The sequence below is a fragment of the Seriola dumerili genome, unplaced genomic scaffold (genome assembly GCF_002260705.1).
Source record: "Seriola dumerili isolate Sdu_G_001 unplaced genomic scaffold, Sdu_1.0 BDQW01001195.1, whole genome shotgun sequence".
Classification (NCBI taxonomy): Eukaryota; Metazoa; Chordata; class Actinopteri; order Carangiformes; family Carangidae; genus Seriola; species Seriola dumerili.
This window is the reverse complement of record NW_019175450.1, coordinates 496,146-516,955: the sequence shown is the minus strand read 5'-3', so window position 1 is coordinate 516,955 and position 20,810 is coordinate 496,146. Positions and strand designations below refer to the sequence as shown.

Genomic DNA, 20,810 nt, shown 5'->3' with positions numbered 1-20,810 from the left:
CACACACACACACACACACACACACACACACACACACACACACACAGTACTGAATGAATGAATAGGTCAGGCTCCTCCTCCTGTGTTTTCTCACTTGTTCTTTCAGACTGTCCACTGAAAACTGGGGGCTGTTGGGAGGAGTGTCAGACCGGCTGGACCAGGAGAATCACTCTTGAACTCTTGATTACGCTCTTCTGTAGTCCCTGTGTTGTCAGAGTTGGTGTTGTTGATTAGACTGATGTTGATTAGTTACTTTAAACTTTTGAGCCAGACTCCAGAAATTCCAGTATAAAAGACAAACAAGAAATGATTGATTTCTGACGTAACACTCTTCTGTTTTGACTGATGAGGAGGCGACATAACCGTGACGTCATGCCAGCTCTGAAGACAAAAACAACATGGGACAGTGACAAAAACAAGGCAAAGAAGGAGGATAGTATGCACACTGACCCCTGGTTGGTCAAAGATGTAGATGCAACAATAAGGCAACATTTATGAAGGATTAATAACCTGTAATGAATGGCTTTCTTAATGGTTAATAAATCATTTGTGCAGTATAGATCAGTTATAAGCCATTAATAAGAACAACCTTTCAATTCATTAGTTAAAGACTTCCTCCCCACTGGACTCTGACCACTTATCCTCTGGAAAAGTGCTGCAGCACAACTGGACCAAAATGCATTTATAAACTGCTTATTAACATTTATAACTACAGACTCAGTAATTTCTTTTAGATTAAGTAATGAATCAAGACGCTCAGTTCGGCAGATGACCAAAACATCCGTGCAATGCATGAATAAACTATTTGAGTGGGGTGCTGTCTGATGTTTGATTGTAACCACTTATTAACTGAAACGTAGAATTTGACTAGATGTTGACTTAACATAGTACAAGTGTAGAGAGAACAATACAGTGCATGTGAAATGTTGATGGTTGTTTTTATTACATTTTTAAAGTTAAGAAGTTTCCATTATGTTGCTCGATTAAAGCCTCTATTGCACCAGCATGCTCTGTTTAAATAAAATGTTTTGGTGATAACATGGTTGTATGTTTCTGTTCGACAATAAGGCATTTGTTTGTAGTTGCATGTTGGTTTGCACTTTCTAATAAGTCACCAGGTTTGTAGTTATAAATGTTGGTATGACATTAATAAAGAGTCACAAGTTTCTCAATTTCTAATGAGCCATTAATAAAGGTTAGTCAGTCATCCCCAATCATAGATGTTAATACATTTCTACAGTCCTACACTTCAGCTTATTTATTGAATTTTCAGTTCTTGAGATGATGATGGTGGTGGTGGTTATGATAATGATAATAGCTGTTATTATTAAGGTTGTAAATTTCGGTATTCTTTGGTTCATTTTTTTCCTCACCAAGGACACTCGATTTTGTGATCCAGCCAATAACAATATCCCCTGCATGAGAGCTCAGGCTCAGGCACCATTTAATATATGTTTTGTATGCCAAATGAGACTTTTCACATGGCTCACTCATGTTTACCACTCAGTGAGAGACTCTAGCGTAGCACACCTTCACTATAATCCTCTCTGAGAGGATTGACTCTGCAGCTTCATGATGGGGTTAAGGGCTAAAATAATAACCTTGTCAGGCTGCAGACAGGTGGTAGTGGGAGAGGACGAGCTGCTCCGGAAGGTCAGCATCATTTGAGTGTTTCCTCTTAAACCAGCAGCTCCTGCTTCTAGTCTGAGCTGCCACACTGTGATCTTGTTGCTTTTCTCAGCTGTTAAGCAGCTCTAAACGGTCCATTTAATCATTAGCAGCAAACAAATGATTATACAAAAGCATGTGATTGAAATGTTGCCAGTTTTATACCTCAATTTAAGTGCCAACAAGGAAGCAGTGGAGGGATTCTAAAACCTTTTCACGTGAGGATCCTAAAACAGACCATCTTCAGACCCCAGACTCCTGTCTGATAAGTGTGGGTGGTGAAGAGACATCGGAAGGTTTTTGTTGTTTTGTGTAACTGTCTCAAGTAGAGAGTGAACAGAAGGATACATCAAGGCACAGTCTATAGTGAAATATTTACTTATTTACAATAACTAAACCTACCTCCATTTACTAACTTGTACATTTCTGTGGTACTATAACCTCTCAGCCACTTATGGTGTTCAACCATTTGGACTTTAGGCTTTTAATGTGAAAGACCATGTCCTTTTGTTTGATTAAAGAAGACATCAAAGTGGCTGTCAGGAATGTTTGACTGTCCTCTTGTGTTTTATGTGACCCATAATAGAAAGAAGTTGCAGTATAGAAATAATAATCAGACTAAGTTATCAATGACTCAAGGGCTGTTCTTTTATTTTACTTGTACTTTCACAGTAAGAAAAGTGTTGCTAAAACCCCTTTCCACAACACTAACTAACACACAGCAAAGCCTTTGTGATGAAAAATAAAAACATTCTGAAGAAAGCACTAAAAGCTGCATTTAGAGGCACAAAGGCCTGATTACAATACTTTAAAATAAGATTACTGATAAATGATTTCCATTTGGATCGTATGGTCAAAGGTGTTTGATGAGGAGTCAATTTTGTTAATTTTATTATCAGTGATGACTATGAAGATGACGACAGAAACCTCTAAGCTCATTATTCTCAATTCAAACCCAGAATAGAGCGAGGAGCTTCTTAACGAAACAAAAAGAGACCGGGGCTGGGAAAAGGCTCCCTCTCTCTGTCTCTCTCCAGAGACCCTCGCTTCTTATTGATCCTCGCACACTTCCTGCCGGAAGGATGAATCGACAGGAGCCTCGAGGGGGCAGGGGCCATTTCAACCTCCTGCTCATCCACAGACCAGTCACTGTCTCTCCCACATCAACTCTGTTATAGTCCCTTCCTTTCCACGTTTCAACCCCTCTGTCCAACCACCAACCTATCACATTGTTCCATTCTCAATTCCTCCCATCTCACCGTAAAAAGGTAATCGTTTTCAGTCCCTCAGGAAAACTTTTCCATGCCTTCATCTGTGCAGACATACAGTACAGTTCGATGGCAGGAACTCACAACATAAGACTGCACACGAACAACACAGCCTCCTCAGTGGGCGCCATCGATCAGTAGTTCAAATATATACCAAATTTAGACTTCAGGGGGGTGAGACAGGGGCGGCTCCGGGGAGCTGAAACACAAAAGGAGAAAAAAAAAAAAAAAGAGAGATGCTTTTGAGTTGATTTCCTGTGAAAGCATCTAAAGTGGTTGGGGTGGAGATTGGCCTCCTGGGGCTGTTTGAAGATCAATGTGTCAGCGGGCTTTAATAAGAAACTGCCCCTCACTGTCTCCTGACCATGAAAACACACCACTGAAGCGCATAGAAAACTCAGCTTGCCTTGGAAGATGCTGTTATATTCAACATGGGATAGACTCCATACCATGGCTGCATTAGTAGAAATGTGTAAAGGTGCAGCCTGCATACATGAAGTCCTGGTGGGGAAAATTTAAACGCTGTAACCTGAAGATCCATGGAAAGCATGGTGAATGCATTTAAAGGCTTATCAGACATGGAAAAAACTGCACAATGGTCTGTAATGTTCGCACACATGATTGCACAAAGTACTGTACCAGGACTGTATGTTTTCACGTATGTGACTGGCCAACGCAGCACCTTGCTGGATGACGTTGTGTTGCAGCAAAAGTTGAGTCTGGTTGAACATTTTTGCCGGAGCCCTCTGCACTAGCCAAAAGTTGTTATCAGTGGCTTATTACTGATCTGTAAAGCATTAGTAAATCATCTATTAACCATTAATAGAGTCATTAATTACAGCTTATAAAGCCTTTATAAATGGTGCCTTATCAGAAAGTGGTAACATAATATTCATAACATGACATAAGTAGAGTGTAACAGTTATATTTTCCCAGAAACCAACTAGTGGCAGGATTGCAGTTAGTCTATGGTCATTTGATTAAACACAATTTAAACTAAAACACAGTTGTGTGCATAAGTATTGGGTCACTAACTATTGACTTAGTAGGGTCCTCAAACCTTTGCACATCCCATTACTGTTGATTTTCTAATTTTTAAGTTCATGAAATAAAAAGTAACAGTACATTAACATTTGGAAGGACAGTACATTTTTGCGGTCTGCTTGCTGCACAAATGTGCAATTTGATTAACTGCATAAAATATACAATTAATCAAATTATGTGCAACTTACTTCATGCATAGCTGGGGCTACAGTGTCTGGGTCCGGAGACAGTTGTCTGGTTAATATTACACATTACTACATACACACTCCTGCTTTAGAAGTCCTCTCTAAATATGAACTATATGTGTTTGACTCCACTGTGGTTGAGCGCTGAGCTTGAGGAAAACTACTCTCTGTGTCACGTCTTTTCCTGTACGCTGGGGTGCTGACTGGCGTCAGAAGTGCCAGTCTGCCAGCTGAGTCACACCAACTTTCACTTCCAACTTTCATAGAAGTGACAAGAAATTAGCAGCACTGATCCTCAGATGACCTGCTGGTGAAACGTAAGTGTGTGTGTTTTTCTGTGTGTGTTTTTCGTGTACCCGTGTACCTGAGGTTACGTCTCTCCCGCTGAGCTGGCAGGAGATGATGCATGATGTGTGCAGTATCGTCATCCGCGCTACTCTGGAGCTCAGCCCAAGATAGCACGGTAAACTGCACTATCAGTGACACTGTAAACAACATGAGGAAACGACAGCAGGAAAGAAAGCACGTCAGTAAGTCATGGGCTGCAGAGGCTCTGCCAATACACTTAGTGGTGCATCAGGAAACATTACGGACAGTGGTTGAAGGTCAGGTATTTGTGCAACTTTTACTCCACTTTTCAGAGAGAAATATTTTTCTTTTTAATTCATTACATTTATTACACAGCTACAATTACTAGTTACTTTCCCAGTTAAGATTGTACAAACAAAATATATGATGATCTTATAAAATATGATTCATTTTTACAGATTAATTAACAAAGTTATATGTGAATGCATCACTATTAACCATCTATATAATCACAAAACAACCTGTCCAGGGTCAATCCCAGGCAAACTGAGATTAAAAATGATTTAAAGATCCCGTCCTCTCATGCTTTCTGACGCACTGATTTGAGTAATAATTTGTTCTGACATGATTTTTACACAAAAAGCTCTCATACCTCATTATTGTAAAATTCTTTAAATTCTTATCTACTCCCTCTGTCTTGAAAACTCCAGCATATATGAAAATATTTTTCTGCTCAAAAGTTTCACTATTGAACACAGGAAGTCTCCTACTCAGTGTATGTGCGCTGGAAGATTCAAGCTTGCATATACATCACATTTGGGGAAGTCATATAATGGACAATTATAAACTCCAAACTAGCTGCTTTTTTTTTAGGTAAATGTCTTTAAACTCAGATTTAATGTGAGTGCAGAGACACGTTTCTCCTTCAGCAGATGAATTTAAAAAAAAAAAAACTTCCAGCGTCTCTCGGCACATACATCATTTTGCACAGTGAAGCTCAAATATTCATGTGTGCAAAAAACACACATTTGAGTGAAGAGACAATAAAAAAAATTGTGGCCACACAAATTTCAGAGATTTGAAATATTAACCAATGTGTCTTGTTGACATTGGCTTTACTTCCTCCTTGTTTGGGATGTCACAGGCCTCACTGTTCTATGTGTATAATAATAATAATAATAATAATTATTATTATTATTATAATTACTTTCTCCCAAATAATTTTCTCCCTTCAAATGTTTCCTTTTTCTTCTATATTTATTTAAACCTAATATGTATTGAATAAAAACCCTTGCCATTGCCACTAACCCTGCCATTAGGGTCAATCTGACTCTGACAGTTGTGACTCCCAGCAAATCACTTGCAGTGTACTCCAGTCACCAACATGTAGCATGTTTTACTCTTTCTCTGAAGCCCCAAACAGAAGTAATGTGCCGTTTATAAGCAATTCTCCTCAAATTAGGAAAAAATATTAAGAATCAAGCTCCTAAAACAATGTTAAGTATGTTTATTTAACTGTTAAAAAAGGTCTGGGGTCTCCAGGAGCCCATGCAGAACATCAGAGTTAGTCCATTTAAAATTGAGGCTGTGATTTTTTAAATTTGTAATAATAATCATGCTTTTTTTTTCTTTGCATGACTGTAAATAAACATGATTGAAATCCAGCTGTCACTTCCCATCACCTTCCCCAGACGAGGTGAGAGGAAGGCAGGGATGGGGAGGAGACGTACGGGCGCAGGGGTCATAAGAGATATTCAGCATCCGGACTGGCTGATCCGGGATCACGTGGCTGAGTGATTCAGCCAGACGATGTCAGAGCAAATCAGAGCGCAGTGGGAGCATTCAGCATGGAGCCACCTGACAGAGGAGGACTGTTTCCATGGCAACACTCCTGGGGGGTGGGGGGTGAGTGATAAAAGGAGGGGGGGGGGGGTGAACCGAATGTATGCATAGCCAGAGGAAAGGAAGAAAGACAGAGAGGGGAGACAGGGGATTATGGGAGGCCGAAATGTTACTGAATGATTTATCCAAAATAAAATGAATGACCCCTCCTCAAACACAAAACCAAACAGGCACCAAACTCCCCTTAGAAATCCAGCCTTAAAACATATGCACACACGCACACGCACGCACGCACGCGCGCACACACACCCACACACTCTTTGTATCCATGCAACAACAGTCCTCAGCAGTTTATGGCCTTAGCTACTTAGCAACACAAAGGAGAAAAATCCTGAATGGTGTGTTAGTTCAGTGAATGCACTGAATGAGATTTTCACAGCCACAGAGAAATGAATGAGGAGGATGCTGCTGAATGAGAGGGATGTCTGAGAGGAAAAAAAAATAAAAAATCTTACCTGCCAAGCTAAACAGGATTCATACTGATCAGTCCTCTCTCACCACGACTGATCTGTAGCCCCGGAGGCTCTGCTCTCAAAACTGCTGGAAGTGAAATTCACTCATTCAAGATACAATATCAGAGAATCTGAGGTCATAAAAGACCCAAACTGGATGGAGGTTGGGGTGTAGGTGTAGGGCCAGTTTAGCCCAGAAATCACACAAATGTCAATTGCCTTAAAATTAACCAACAAATTGAATTATCATCAATTATCAGCCTGAATTATAAGTTTCTGATTTATATCATTGAGAAATATCTTTGGGTTTTGAATAGCCGGTCACAGCGCCTCAGCCAACACTACAGCAACCAGCGATAAATCAAACTCTGTTCAGTTTTCTGAGTATTTCCAATAAACTTTACACATTGTGTTGTTTTACCTTCCAATGTTATAGTGTTAATATTGTATAAAGCAGTGTTGGTGCCATGGGCCCCTGTCAGATTTGTTTTGGAGTTTCAAAGCCATGTACATTATATAATTCCTGGCAGAGAACATTCAACATGTTTATATTAATTTCATTTACTTAGTTTTAGATTTGAAGTATAAATAAGTACTAGAATCCACCTTGAAAAATACCTGATGTGTGTAAATGTAAAACGTAAACTTCTCATGAATTTAAAAAGCCAAAAGTCCCAAAAAAATATTATAGAAGACACGACTTTAGTGTCCTATAAGTGGAAGCTACCTGTTCCTGCCTGAAGAACAAAACACATGTAACTGTCTAAGATATAGTCTGGTCTGTATGAGGATGTCACCTTGGGCTGTGGCAACTTGCAGCATTTTACAGATAAAAAATAATATATAATAATAAATCATAAAAGAGAAAATAGGTCAAAAAACAGTAGCCATCATTTGGGTGAGTGGTTTCACAGTTGATGCTAGAGGAAGACAACAGGAATGACATTCACACAAATGACATAGTGGAATATGTTATGAGATTATTTGAGTTTAGAAAAGAAAACAGTGGGGAAAAGAGATACGGTGATGCAAGCAGACAGACACAAGAGAGATGACAGTCAAGAGGAGTCAGCTAAATAATTCATGTTCATAATAAAACATAACTTTACTGCCCTCTACTGAACCCAAGATGGAAATGAAAAATTTAGACTATGAAAGAAAGATGAAATAATCCAATATTCTCCTCTTTCTCCGCTCCTGGCATACACTCAGTCTCCTTCACTGCAGGATGACATCTGCTCCCAGAAACACTCTCAAAATAAACATGACGGGACAAAAAAAATAAAACGCTGACCCATCAGTGTGCTGTCATTAAAGACAGCTCTCGGACCAAGGATCAATCCTGGTGAAATGACCCGTCTACTGCAGTAAAAATAACATCAGGCCATTAAGCTTACTTAAGACCTTTGTTATTCTACAGATGGAGGTTGTTAATATTTATGGAACTGTCGATGGGCAGCTGGAGAAGCTGAGACGAAGGATATGAAGGAAAAGGAGATGGAGACTGGTGAGAAGGGAGGGGTAAAGTTAAAAGGTGTGTGTTACCCAAGTTTTGGGGTTAAAGGTGAATGGCGCTCTGGAGGGCAGAATGAGGCTGTAATTGTGCTGAGATAGCTCAGGGTCTGCTTTGATTGATAAGCAAAAAGGGGCTTAAGATAGATGGGAAAGTGGAGGAGGAGGAAGCGTGTGTGTCTGTCTCGTTAGTCTTTAATGGCTGTGAACTGAGGTGCTCTTCAAGAGGAGGCCCTTCATGAATAATGCAGTCTAATTCAGTCATACTCAGATGCAGGCAGCTCTCAGTGGGCCTGCTCAGGCCCGAATCACTGATCAGCACATTCATTCCCTGTATGTGTGTGTGTCTCAGTGCAGACGTTAGTCAGTCACTTCTACTTCTTCTCGGGTCAGCTGTTAAAGAGACCCAGGAGTGCTTACCATCAGGCCACATTAGTCTTTTTGCCATCATGACTTATGTAAAAATACAGAGAGACCATTGTAATATTACTGTTACTGTCAAAAAAATCCAATGCAAAGACCAAAACTAACAGTGAATCAGCTGTGGCTCAATACTTTAGGACTTCCTGTCTAGGGCTCTCAGCCCTAAGACCATTCATTCTTACTGAAGACATAATCCTTTGAGTGGGTTATGAATATACAGTATACTTAGATATTTTGAAAAGGCTGTGTAATTTCCTACAAACCTTGGTACTGTAGTTTCTAGCAAACGTTACTCAAATTGGAGCAAATATTGCATTTACTGGGGACTATTTACAGCTGCAGATTAATACACATTCGGTGAGTATTACCAGCAGCACAGGTAACAGGTGGTGTATCTGGGATTGAATCAAAATATACTACAGAGCCTATGTTCATCGTAATGAAGGAGCATGTTATCCAGTGTGTTTTTAACAGTTTGTGGGCAAGCAGTGATTTTATCAGACAAGATATCATCAATCCACTCCCCCCTCCACCTCCATCATCATCATCATCATCATCCTGCGCCATCAACAACTCAAGACTAGATGACCAGTAGGGACGATGTGCTTGCATGTGTATTTAGTTCAATGTCCTTTCTCTTGTAATTTTGGTTGAACATCAAAACTACGTTTCCCACCTCCTGCTTATCAACAGTGAACAATTTACTGCCCATTTGGATTATATACTTCCATAAAGTTTAAAAAAATATGAAGCATAAAAAGTATTCTTAATGTAAGAAGAAACAAAAAAACACCCTCCATCTGTCACTGACACACTGAGTCAGAATCAGAATAAAATCAGATAGCTGCCCTGCAGGAATCAGCTATATCAGACACGGTTCACACATGTTTATAGGATGAATTCATTCATGGTTTTGACAGTAAGAAACAATGTATCAAGATACTTATCCAAAAATCACATAACCTTGATGCAAAGTGCAAACCTATTCTTATTAAGGGATTATGTATAAGAATCATGCCCAAACCATAAACTAAACATAAACCTATCCACATCCCTCTAAATGAAAATGATTTGAGAAAAATTACTGCATAGTCTTTATTTTGAATATATCTGCAATATCAGTCAGAGGATGAAGGAGTAAGCAGGTAAACATGCACAGTAATTTGTCTTGGAGAAGAATATTATTATCATAGACTCAGTAACCATTGGTGTATTACAGCTGTAACCCTCGTCTGTCAGCTGAGCTGTATCTTTATAGCCAGTAACAGGAACAAGGTGATTTTTATACAAAGAAGCAAGTCATTAAAAACTGTAGTGATCAATTAATCAATCATATTAGTCACTAGAGAAACTCCCAAAAGGAATGAAAAACAATCTTATAACTACTGTATGTTTTGTTCCACCACCATAAACCTCCTCAAGTAAAGTTTCCAACCAAACATAATCTTATAATCTTAAATATGTCACCATTAATCATAAATCTAGCATCTGTGTTTGCTGATGTTTTTGCTGCTGTTTCTATGTTGGTATGTCTTAAACAATAATTTTGTTATACCTACTCAATGACAATAAAGATCTTGAACTCTTAAACAACTATTTCTTCACCGATTAAATTCCCCACTTATTCTAAATTCCAGTATAACTCACAAAGCAAGCCCCAAGTATTGTGGTCCCTTTGGTATAAGAAGAACTAAATCTTAATTAAATTTGTGCAACAACAGCCCATATTACATGAACTACTAATGATTGGCTTTCAGCATTATGTTAATCTAAGAAGGACCCTTCAGTTAGAGTTTTGTTAGGCTTATACATAAAATGCAACTCATAGGTCAAAAAACTGGAAATGAAAACATTTAACTATTTTGGAATCAATCAACCCTTTGATTTACAGTTTACAGCCCTAAACTGCCCCCTAGTGGCGATGTTAGCTACTGCAAGAACAAAAGCAATGCTGTGTTTTCACGAGGAACACAATTAGTTTAACTATTTTTTACGCAGGAATAGCATTCCGCTGCTGAATGTTGAACTGGCCCCATCTCACAGGGACGAGATGACGTTACAGCGGGACAGCTTAGAGGTTTTGGTCGTTCTCATGGAAACGGTGGAGGTGGTCAGCGTACCTTGGAGTAACAAGAGAAATGGAGAAAATTTAGGAACGTCAAGTGCTTGTGAGGATTAAAAGGTCATATCATAAGTGGTGTAGAAATATAAAGCCCGACACACTGAGCTTCTCTTTCAGCTGTGGGGGGTGCACACTCACTTTTTAGCGCAGAAAGCAGAGCAGTCTCTGCCGATACTCTCGCTCCAAGCGGTCTTGTACAACACCTGAAAAATCAGAGGTGACAATTCAGTTCAGTTTCTCTTAAGATGAACACACAAAACTATTATGGGTGTGCCAGAAGCTGCTCAGATTTATATAAGGAGACCTACCAAGAAGACCAAACAATGCAGGAACAGGGTGTAGAAGAAAGCAACGGTCCTGGCCACCTTGTTGGAGAGAATCACACGTCCCTAAAGAGACACAAAAATTGAAGGATTAGATGAGGAGTGGCACCAAACACGTATATGTGTGTGTGTCTGTGTGTGTCTGTGTGTGTGTGTGTGTGTGTGTGTGTGTGTGTGTTTGAGGCTTACCAGGCTCAAAGTTGCCTTATCCCAGGGGCTGAGGCTCAGGTATCGGCGCTGACGTTCCTGCAAACACAGAGCGGTTATCTTCAACAAAAACACGCTTTCTTTGGAAAGCATGAACACAAGTAATATTAAAATGTAAAAATGTGTGTGTATTGACGTTGTGTGTCTTGTACCCTCTTGCTGAAGGATGCGAACGGATCCAGTCTCTCCTCGTACTGGGAGGAGTAGCGCATCACAGTGTCGTCACTACCTCCAGCCTACATGGCGCAGAGAAAGCAGAGACATCTAAATATTCCTCCAAAATATTTTAGGGTTCAGATTCGATAAGAACAACACGATAACAAAAACATGCAGAGCACAACATGCAGAGCACAGTCATTCATGCAGTCACACACACACACACAGTGACGCACTCTGCTGGGGTAGCTCTGCAGGAACTTGATTTTCTCATAGAGTTTGATGTTGTCTGCTCTCAGGCTGTCCAGTTCATTCTGCAGGGCCTGCATGGTCTGCTGCATGGAGCGATTCTCCTGCAGGGGACAGAAGAAACAAATGGATGAGAAATTTGTTCTCCCAGAAAAAGACACAGGAATATATATATATATATATATATATATATATATGTGTGTGTGTGTGTGTGTGTGTGTGAGAGAGAGAGAGAGAGCGAGACACACAGCTTCCAGCTCTTGGTTGCGGGAGCGGTACCTCTCCCTTTGGCTGGAGATGATGGAGAGCAGAGAGTCCATCTGGCCCTGAGGAAGCTCAGGATGCGGGGTCACGCCTGAACCTGAAGATCACACAGATAAAACACTTCAGTGCCATAATTCACTGTTCTCTATTTATATGCATATATGGTCACAGTTGTTCTATGATGAATGATATTTTAGAAAAGGCTCAATTTAATTTGCAGTCTTATTCCGGTTAACACCTCAAAACTGGACTCGGTCTTGACTGGCACATGTAAGGAAAAAAAAAGTTTGTGGTATTTAAGCAGACAACTCCCCCTGCAGAGTCTCCACTCAGCAGGTTTACCTCATTCCAATTAGAGAAGTCGTGCTGTTGGCAAGTCAGCCTTCAGTATTTTCACTTTTATGCTCATGAGGAGTGACACTGCGTTCGTGCGCTATCACCTCTATTAGAACAAAGACTTTTCAACGTGCAAATTTCACACAAGCGTCAAAGCTGAGCGATTAATTCAAAGAGTTTGCCTTAGTTTAAAAGTTATGATACAGCGGTAGCTCATCAACTTTCAACATTGAGGGAAAATTATATATAACATGTGACTAAAATGACAGAAACTTATGGATGCATCAAATGCTTAGCCTGAATTTGTTATTTGTTTTCTTAAATGTCATGTGAACCAGTTCAGACCCTGGTTTGTGTAATCAGGGTAGGGGACTAGAGAAACCAGGTAGATTTCTCCTGGAGAACATTTATTCCTCTTACATGAATGTGTGTAACTGGGTTTATAGTTGGCTTTTTACAAATATGCATGTGCATGACAAAAGACTGCAGACAGGGAAGACAAGTTTGTGCTGTGCAGAAAAGCTGTGAAACATAATGTTCAGCCCATCCTCCCCACGCCTCAACTTTTTTCAATCCAGGTACGTACCAGCAAACATGGCAGTGGCCTCTTTGATCGGCTCCGGGATGTTCCCCATGTTGCTGACCTCTGACCCGTCTGCATCGGGGCGTGGCAGGGAGGACATGGTCTGGATGGTGCTCAGGTCGTGCTCCAGCTTCAGGATCAGCTCTTTCTGCTCCGCGCTGGTATGCACCGCAGCCGAAAACTCCACCTGCAGCTCTGCGTAACGGCCTGTCGAGGACGGAGAGGAAAGATGAAGACAATTTGCAAATTATTTTTCATGTAGACATCTTGCTTATCTTTAGATTTTATTTATAGTTCCCATAATATCTCACCTGTAGCAGCTGTAAATGGCAGAAGCAATCCAATATCCACATCACTGAAAACCCCTGTGGGATGCCCTTTTCTGCCCCACAATCCCCCACTGTCTGAGTATTTCCTACTAATCTCTTTCTCTGAGAATACTTATTTTATTTTAGCAAAGTATATTTCCAACAAGGTTTTCAGCAAAGAAAAAAAAAACTTCCACAGCACACTTTTAGTATTTGTATAAAAGAGATTTACTTCAATTATCACACCTAGGGTGCATGTGAATAATAATGATGATGAATCAAATGTCAATCATAACAAATACATTGTGAACGTTTCATACAGTGATATTGCTTTTCAATGTTGTAGAAGGGACTGTTTTACAGTGCTGAGAACAAACAACATGATACGTTTAGTAAATAGAAAGATAAAGAAACAATGATACATGAGGAAAAACGAAAGGGAGGGAGACCCCGAAGGACAAAAAAGCATCTCAGGAGTGACAGAAGTGCTAGGGAAACGACTTTCAAAAAACATCTTAACCATCCCTTTACAGTCATGCAGCCTTTTGTACTACAACACACACGTACGCGCACACACACTCACAAAATAAGCAGTGGGAGAAGTTATGAGAATTATTACTTCCACATTGTTGATGACAGGTTGGACAAAAATCATCTAAAAACACTCTGAACTTGCTAAAGCCTCAACAAGCATCTTAAAGCTTTCCAAAAGTGGGTGGGTGGGGGGTTAGGGGGGGTGGGGGGTTGAAGATCTCCCCAGGTCATTTGGTTGTCAGACTACACTGTGGTTTAAGCTATAGGTGAACTGAAGCGACAACACTAGGTAGCAACATAGAGAAAACTGTCAGCAACCTTTCAACAGAGGTGGATAACTATTTCACTATTTGGCTTTTTGCTTCCTCTTTTAAGTCTTGTGAGTATTCACTGAAATGTTAATTGTTCCAGAGTTGATCTCTGGGTGTTGAAAATTGTACAGTTAAGCATGAAATAACTGAGAAGATAACGAGGAAATGGTTTACAACTTAAAACTCGCTGGAACCAATGAGAGAGGTGAGCGAAAAAACCAAAAGCATGTGAGTAAAGTGGAGGGGGGGGGGGGGTTTAAAAGGATGAGTGTATTGTGCTGTATTATGTGTGTATGTATTACTGAGTGTGCTATGCATACAGCACCACTGATTCGGAAAGTGTTTCCTTACAAAACCCACTTCATAAGATATATTCTAAAAGTATTACAAAAAACATCTGAGGTTTTTTTTCTTTTCTTTCATTTTTTTTTCCTGAATATGGTGACCAGTGCTGCTGTTCGGGCTTCCATTACAACTAATATGTCAAATGAATAACCACTACTTCAACAGATCATACAGTAAAGCTTTACGACTTCAGAAAACATGATATGATATACAGCATCTGTTACACCTTTACAATGTTATTCAACAGTGTATAGAATCATCTGATTTAAATTTGTAGAAAAATATCTGTGGATCATGGAAAAGTCCTGAATCGTCCCTTCTCTCCTCCTGCCTTCAAACAAAAGCATACTGTGACAATAGTGAATCAATAGCTACTTGATCGACTGTATTTACACGTCTCTTTTCCAAATAACCATTAGAATTGGCACACGTCATTTATCAATACCTGTAGTGCCGTTATTAATGTCACAGCAAACCTGACACAAACAGAAAAATACAAAATGCCCTATGAATAAATTCAGTGTTATTACAGTGTACGCTGTTTCTGCATGCTTCCTCCTTCATTCAATGCTCTGGCCTTTCGCTGCTAGTTATGTTATGTACAACGTAAGAAATGCATTGTGGGAAAACAACTGTCTGAAATAAGACCTGGACCGAAACGTGTCTGCAGGTCAGTCATAAGAATGCAAGAGTTTGTTTTCTCTTTTTACTGTTTCACTGCACTCCAGCAATTATATACAACCCTCTCCAGAGAGCTGAGAAAAGTTGACTTTTCAGTACCACTACAAAGTGTATGAGAAATAAAGTTGGATCAAGACGTTGGACAGATTATGAACAAATCAGGTGAAATCGTCTACATCTAATGACATCACTAGTTTGGTGCCCTGCTTGGCAGTTAAAGGCACAAATCTGATGATCTCACATGGTTTAGGTGAGTTGATGGATCTGGCTATAAAATGGCTAATGGGTTAAGTGCTTATACTTTACAGTAGCTATTCATCACCATAAAACATACTGTGGTTGTCCAGTCCAAGCAGTCCAACAGAAGGCAATAGGCCTTCACTACTCTGCAGAAGACAGATGTTTCACATCAGTCGTCCACAGGAAGAGCCAATGTTTGAGGAATTTTACAATTATTAGATGCATTAGAAAATCCAATTTTAACTAATGCATCTTAGTGCAGTGCAATGAGGTTATCAGTATCTTTTGACAGGCTGCCAATATATCTGGATGTAGATTCAGGGAATGGGGAGGCTTGAGGATGGACTGAGGAGATTTTGGACAGAAACCCAAACAGGTGTTTACTCATAATATCTACATCTGTACAGGACAACGTCTTTCTGTCACACAGTCATCTGTAGTTTATACTAAGGGGCTGCTGTATAAGAATGCAGTTCATTATATAGAAAACAGGGGTACAGCTATCTCATGTTTTCATTGTTTAGTGTTAGGATGTGGATACGAGTCTGTGCTTGGTTCACAACCACTTTTAAAAAAGGCATACATTTCCCAGGATACCGGGACCGTACTCTGCTGTAGTGTTTACAGACCCTGTCCTAGGTTAAGTTTTCAAAAAAGAGATCCTAATAAGTGCTTTGTTATGGACTGCAATATAAATTCTGCATAATCATAGGCTGGCTATCTCTGTTCAATCTGGCATAGCAAACCTTCTAGCTGGTACACTTCTCTAATCTCAATTTGGCAGATATGACCTCTTTCAAGTTAACATGTGTTCTCAAGTTCAGGTAATTTCATTTGACCTATTTGACAAAGTGTATACATTTGGACCTGTTAATTATGTCAACATGATTAACGAGTGGGCGAACTCTATCTAAAAGAAAGCTGCATGCCCTGCTGAGCGTTAGTGTTTGGCTTGCCCAAGAAACAGCCAAAAAAATTGGAGAATAGAAAACAGGAAAAGAGATATGCTATCATATATTCACTGATCTTGATATGTCCTTTGATTCTCTAGCTAGCAATTTGAGAGCATAACTGTTGTGGTAAAAGCTTTATGCTTACGGGAGCATGAACTGTAGCAAACACATTTTTCAAAGCTATTGAAATGACACTAAACTTTAGGATTCATGAATATACAAACAAATGAGAACTAGTACATCTTTGTAAATATTAACCAATACTGCCGGCAGTCTATACGTCTAATAAAAATGTTACTTGCCCTCAGGAACAGTATAATCCCTTAAAAAATAAACAACTCAAATGATAAGACATTAAATGAAAAATACAGCACCTATAAATAAGCAGAATAAAAACCAAACTATAAATGCAAAATAGCAATAAAACCAAGCTACAGTAAATCATAGTATTACACTACTTTGTGAGAAGATTAATGTAATGGTAACGCATCAAACAGCTTAAAGAAGGGTGTCAGTTGTGCACTAGTAGTGTGTGCAAGTAGATACGAAATATGACCCCACTCATTGGAAACACTGAACACTCCTCAATCGCACACACGTGTGCACACGCATGTATTGACAAGCATGCGTGTACATGCACCCACGCAAACGCGCACACACACATACACACAGAGGGGAGGCAGTGGGCTGACAGGCACTGAGGGCTTGTGTGGGACAGGGAGGAGGTGATATGCCTTATAATTTGTAGTGTATACAGTAGAATTCAATGCAAAAGACTTACATCCCTGGATACAGGATAGACTGGAGGAGAGTGGTAACTACTCACACCAGGATTGGGGTGAATTCACTTTGACGGCAATCAACAGAAAGTACAGATTAATCAAGTACTGTACATTGCAATTCTTTCGCTAAAACCCATTTTTTCAGTCAAGAATTTCATTATTAATAATCTACTTCTTAAATTTAACTCTGAGTGAATTGACCTCGACCCTGACTTACATGCAGGCAAATACAAATGCACACAAGACACACAAACACAGCAAAGCACACACACACAGATGCACGCACGCACGCACACACACACACACACACACACAGACACACACACACTCTTCCTGATTTGGCCTATAAAAAGATGTGTGTTTGTGAACAGAGAAATTTTGTCAGTGGTGCAGACACACACACCCAGCAGATCCAGTGCTGGGTAAAGCTGTGACATGCACAACCTAAAACAACAAGAGACACGTATAGTATCACCATGTCAGACAGCTACAGTACTACGTGAAATTCATTGTATCGTATTTCAACAATGCAACATTATTCCATTCTAATTTGTTTTTTTTTTTCTTTTAAAAACAGTAACTTGTTATTTTCTTATTTTCTGTTCTTATTTTGTACTAATTAAAATGCTTCCTAAAATTCCCTATTTTGTACTCTTTAGAGTCAATAGACTGTGCAATCTCTTATTGGCAACCAAATTGCAATATCAAAAAAAGAGATCATCCTTCATCCTTAAAAGAAGGGGTTTAAGGAGGCAAAAAGAGGGTTCCTTCCTTCCTTCCTCTTCAGATGAGTGCGTGTGTTTGTGAGGAATTAGAGATCCTTCTGGCCATCACATGGCTGTCAGCAGGATAGGTTATGGGACACAACAGGTCAAAGTTCATCTTTCTTACATCAGTAACCATGGCAGCTCAGCCGGCAGGCCTTCCACTACCCTCTTAAGAGTGTAGGAGTGAGATAAAAAAGAAAACATGCTGCCATTGAGAAGAGAACACACAAACACACACACACACCATTTTTGGTGTTTACACACATACACACACACACACACACACACACACACACACACACACACACACACACACACACACACACACACACACACACACACACACACAGGTGCACACTGACACAACCCCTAACATACAAAAACGCACACACACGCAGTGAGTGAAAAAGGCAAAGGGTTTGTAACAGTCACTCTACAGTGTGAAAAATGAGGCGTCTCACTGAGTGAGGGGAGGTTTGTGGACACTTGGGAGGTGAGAAGAAGAGCGGAAAAAATCTCCTTTAAGAAAGTGAGAGTTCTTGTAAGAGAGTTCCTGTCTCTATCTATCATCTATCAGTGTCTATCACTGTGACAGCTGCTGTGTCAGGCCTTGCCTGTGTTACTGAGTCCAGGTTTCAACCCCAGCTGTGGGTCAGACCCCAGCTCAGGACTAACCAGTCTGGTGCACCAGTGGCTGGTGATAGGGGGAGGTACAGCAGGGCCGGAGGCCAGCAGGACGGCTAAGTGCTTTTCTCAGTACAAAAACAAAACTCAGTTAAAAAAAAAGGAGAGACACTTAAGTTCTCTTATTTTGTTCTTCTAGGTATTCAGTAAATCTTCTTTTCAGGGTTTTGCCAACCACTCTTTGTTTCTTTCCTCTTTTCGGAAAGCTTCTATGTAATAAAAATGGCTGCTGAGCTTGACTTTGGCTGTGTCCACTCTCCAACTGGAACAGAGCAGGAGGGGTCCAAGGTTAGAGGTCGTGAGGTTATGAAACGAGAGGGATGAAGGATGGTCAGGGGGAGCTAGAACTCCCACTCTGAGGGATCCTCTTTGCTGGCAGCCTTCTCCAGCCTGTGGATGATGTTATTGAGATTGGCTGCTTTCTTCTTGCGCAGATTGTTGTCCCTGGGGTTTCTGGCAGGGCCAGAGGCTGGGATGTTAGTACTAGAGGCATGGCTACTGGAGGATGCCTCTGTGAGGCTGAAGAGCCCTAGTCCACCCTGTCCACAGCTGGAGCCTGGCCCGGCTAAGCCTGAAGTGGTGCAGTCTATCTGAGCAGGGGAGTTATTAGAGCCCCCTGCCTCAGACTCAGCCTCCATGTCGTGGTCTTTGCATGCTCCTCTGTGATCCTCCAGGCCAATGCCCAGTCCCTGGCGTGTCTCCATTGTGCCCTCAGATTCTGTCCCATCACAGCTGTCCCCCTCTCCTGATTTGGACCCACGGAGGGAAGGAGATCCCCCCTCACTGCCAGGCCCTACTCCTCCAGCTGCCTGGATCTCCTCTATGAAAAGCTCTCGCCGGATACGTGACCTAGTAGAGACACATGGGTTTAGTCACAATACTCAAACTATAAAATGATATATTTGTCAAACAACACATACTGAGAACAAAATCTCAAATTATTGCTTATGTGCACTGATGTCCTTTTCTATGGAACAGGGCAGTAATAACAGCCCCTGTTCATTGTGGTAATTTCTGAGAATATGTCCAAAATAATCTACAAAATAAAAACACAAGATTTATTATGCAGAGTGAAATACAAAAACCTTTCTATAAAGTTAAATTATGCACAGATGAGGTTATGATCTGGAAACCTACAAATATTTTTCAATAAAACAAACACAATTACAAGCAACAAAGGTACCGTTATATAGCTGTATATATAGAAGTGCCTCTTTCTTCCACATGCTGACCTGTAATTATGGAACCAGTTGATGACAGTACTGGTCTTCAGGTTGAGCTGGGAGGCCAGCTCCTCAATGGTTTTGGGGGAGGGATAGGGTTTCTGCTGGTAAGCCTTTTTCAGCGCCTCCTTCTCCTCAGGGCCCAACACCACCCTGGGCTTCTTCAGATGCTGCTGCCCCGGGCTCTGGGAGCCCTGCACGTAATCTGTCCCCACCAAGCCCCCGTCCACAGAATGGCTATCACTCAAGGAGCTCAGTCGCCTCTTCATGTAGGCTGTGACAGTGACACAGAGACAAGAGGGGGAAGTTAGTACCTCAGGAAATACATTTATGTAATGAACAAATGTGGGGAATATCAATCATAAAATCATAGCGGCAGCAGATTGGTGGTCTGGTCTCAAATCTGTCTGTGTTGATGAGCATGAAATTTGACAAGCAATATTTATGTCAAGTAGAACTAGTGCAGTCAATTTCAGTTGTAATTTCAGTGCTAAGCAGACGGTAAGTAGTAAACCTTTTAAAGGCTTTAGTCAGACGGTCTTGTTGATCAGGATTCTGTCACAGTGGATGTTCCAAGTTTGACAAATGCATCCAACCCAGAAACGTTTTGTGTTACCTATTGTGCATTATTGTAGTGTTCTGAAAAATAATCCTGTTGACATCGACAGCCACTAGGTGGTGCTGTCGTCTTACTCAGGAATTCTAACAATGAAATTATCTCTTCCATTTTATAGCAAACAAGCAGCACCATTCACTCCGGGCACCAGCAGCTGAAAATGAACAGCTCATGGCAGCTTCGCATGAGGTTGACATTTTCTCAACCCCAATACACGCTGCGAGATATATTAGTGTTGCAGGGAAAAACCCCTCAGAGCAAGGTTAGAACCACTCTGAAAGTTGTGTGCTGCCTCACAGGCTTGTACCACAAGGGTGAGAGGTCAAATATGGTTACTCTAGACTAGGTCCATGTCTTTCCTCT

The 20,810-nt window shown here is 40.6% G+C and overlaps 1 protein-coding gene across 5 annotated transcripts in view; it reads right to left on the bottom strand.

Moving 5' to 3' along the window:
• Window positions 1-9,679: 9,679 nt before the first annotated feature.
• The window catches only part of cux1 (cut like homeobox 1), a 59,833-nt gene continuing 48,702 nt past the window's right edge, over window positions 9,680-20,810 (bottom strand). For 2 of the 5 annotated variants that reach the window (XM_022767563.1, XM_022767564.1), the window contains exons 15-22: window positions 13,007-13,210; window positions 12,069-12,181; window positions 11,808-11,924; window positions 11,568-11,651; window positions 11,398-11,454; window positions 11,194-11,274; window positions 11,024-11,088; window positions 9,680-10,883 (exon numbers count right to left, since the gene is read on the bottom strand). In XM_022767563.1, coding sequence (XP_022623284.1) covers window positions 10,835-10,883; window positions 11,024-11,088; window positions 11,194-11,274; window positions 11,398-11,454; window positions 11,568-11,651; window positions 11,808-11,924; window positions 12,069-12,181; window positions 13,007-13,210 — 770 coding nt within the window. In that variant the 3' untranslated portion in view covers window positions 9,680-10,834. Of the gene's footprint in view, window positions 10,884-11,023; window positions 11,089-11,193; window positions 11,275-11,397; window positions 11,455-11,567; window positions 11,652-11,807; window positions 11,925-12,068; window positions 12,182-13,006; window positions 13,211-18,259; window positions 19,458-19,840; window positions 20,106-20,810 lie in introns of those variants that run through there. The other 3 variants (XM_022767560.1, XM_022767562.1, XM_022767561.1) reach the window with 3 other exon arrangements.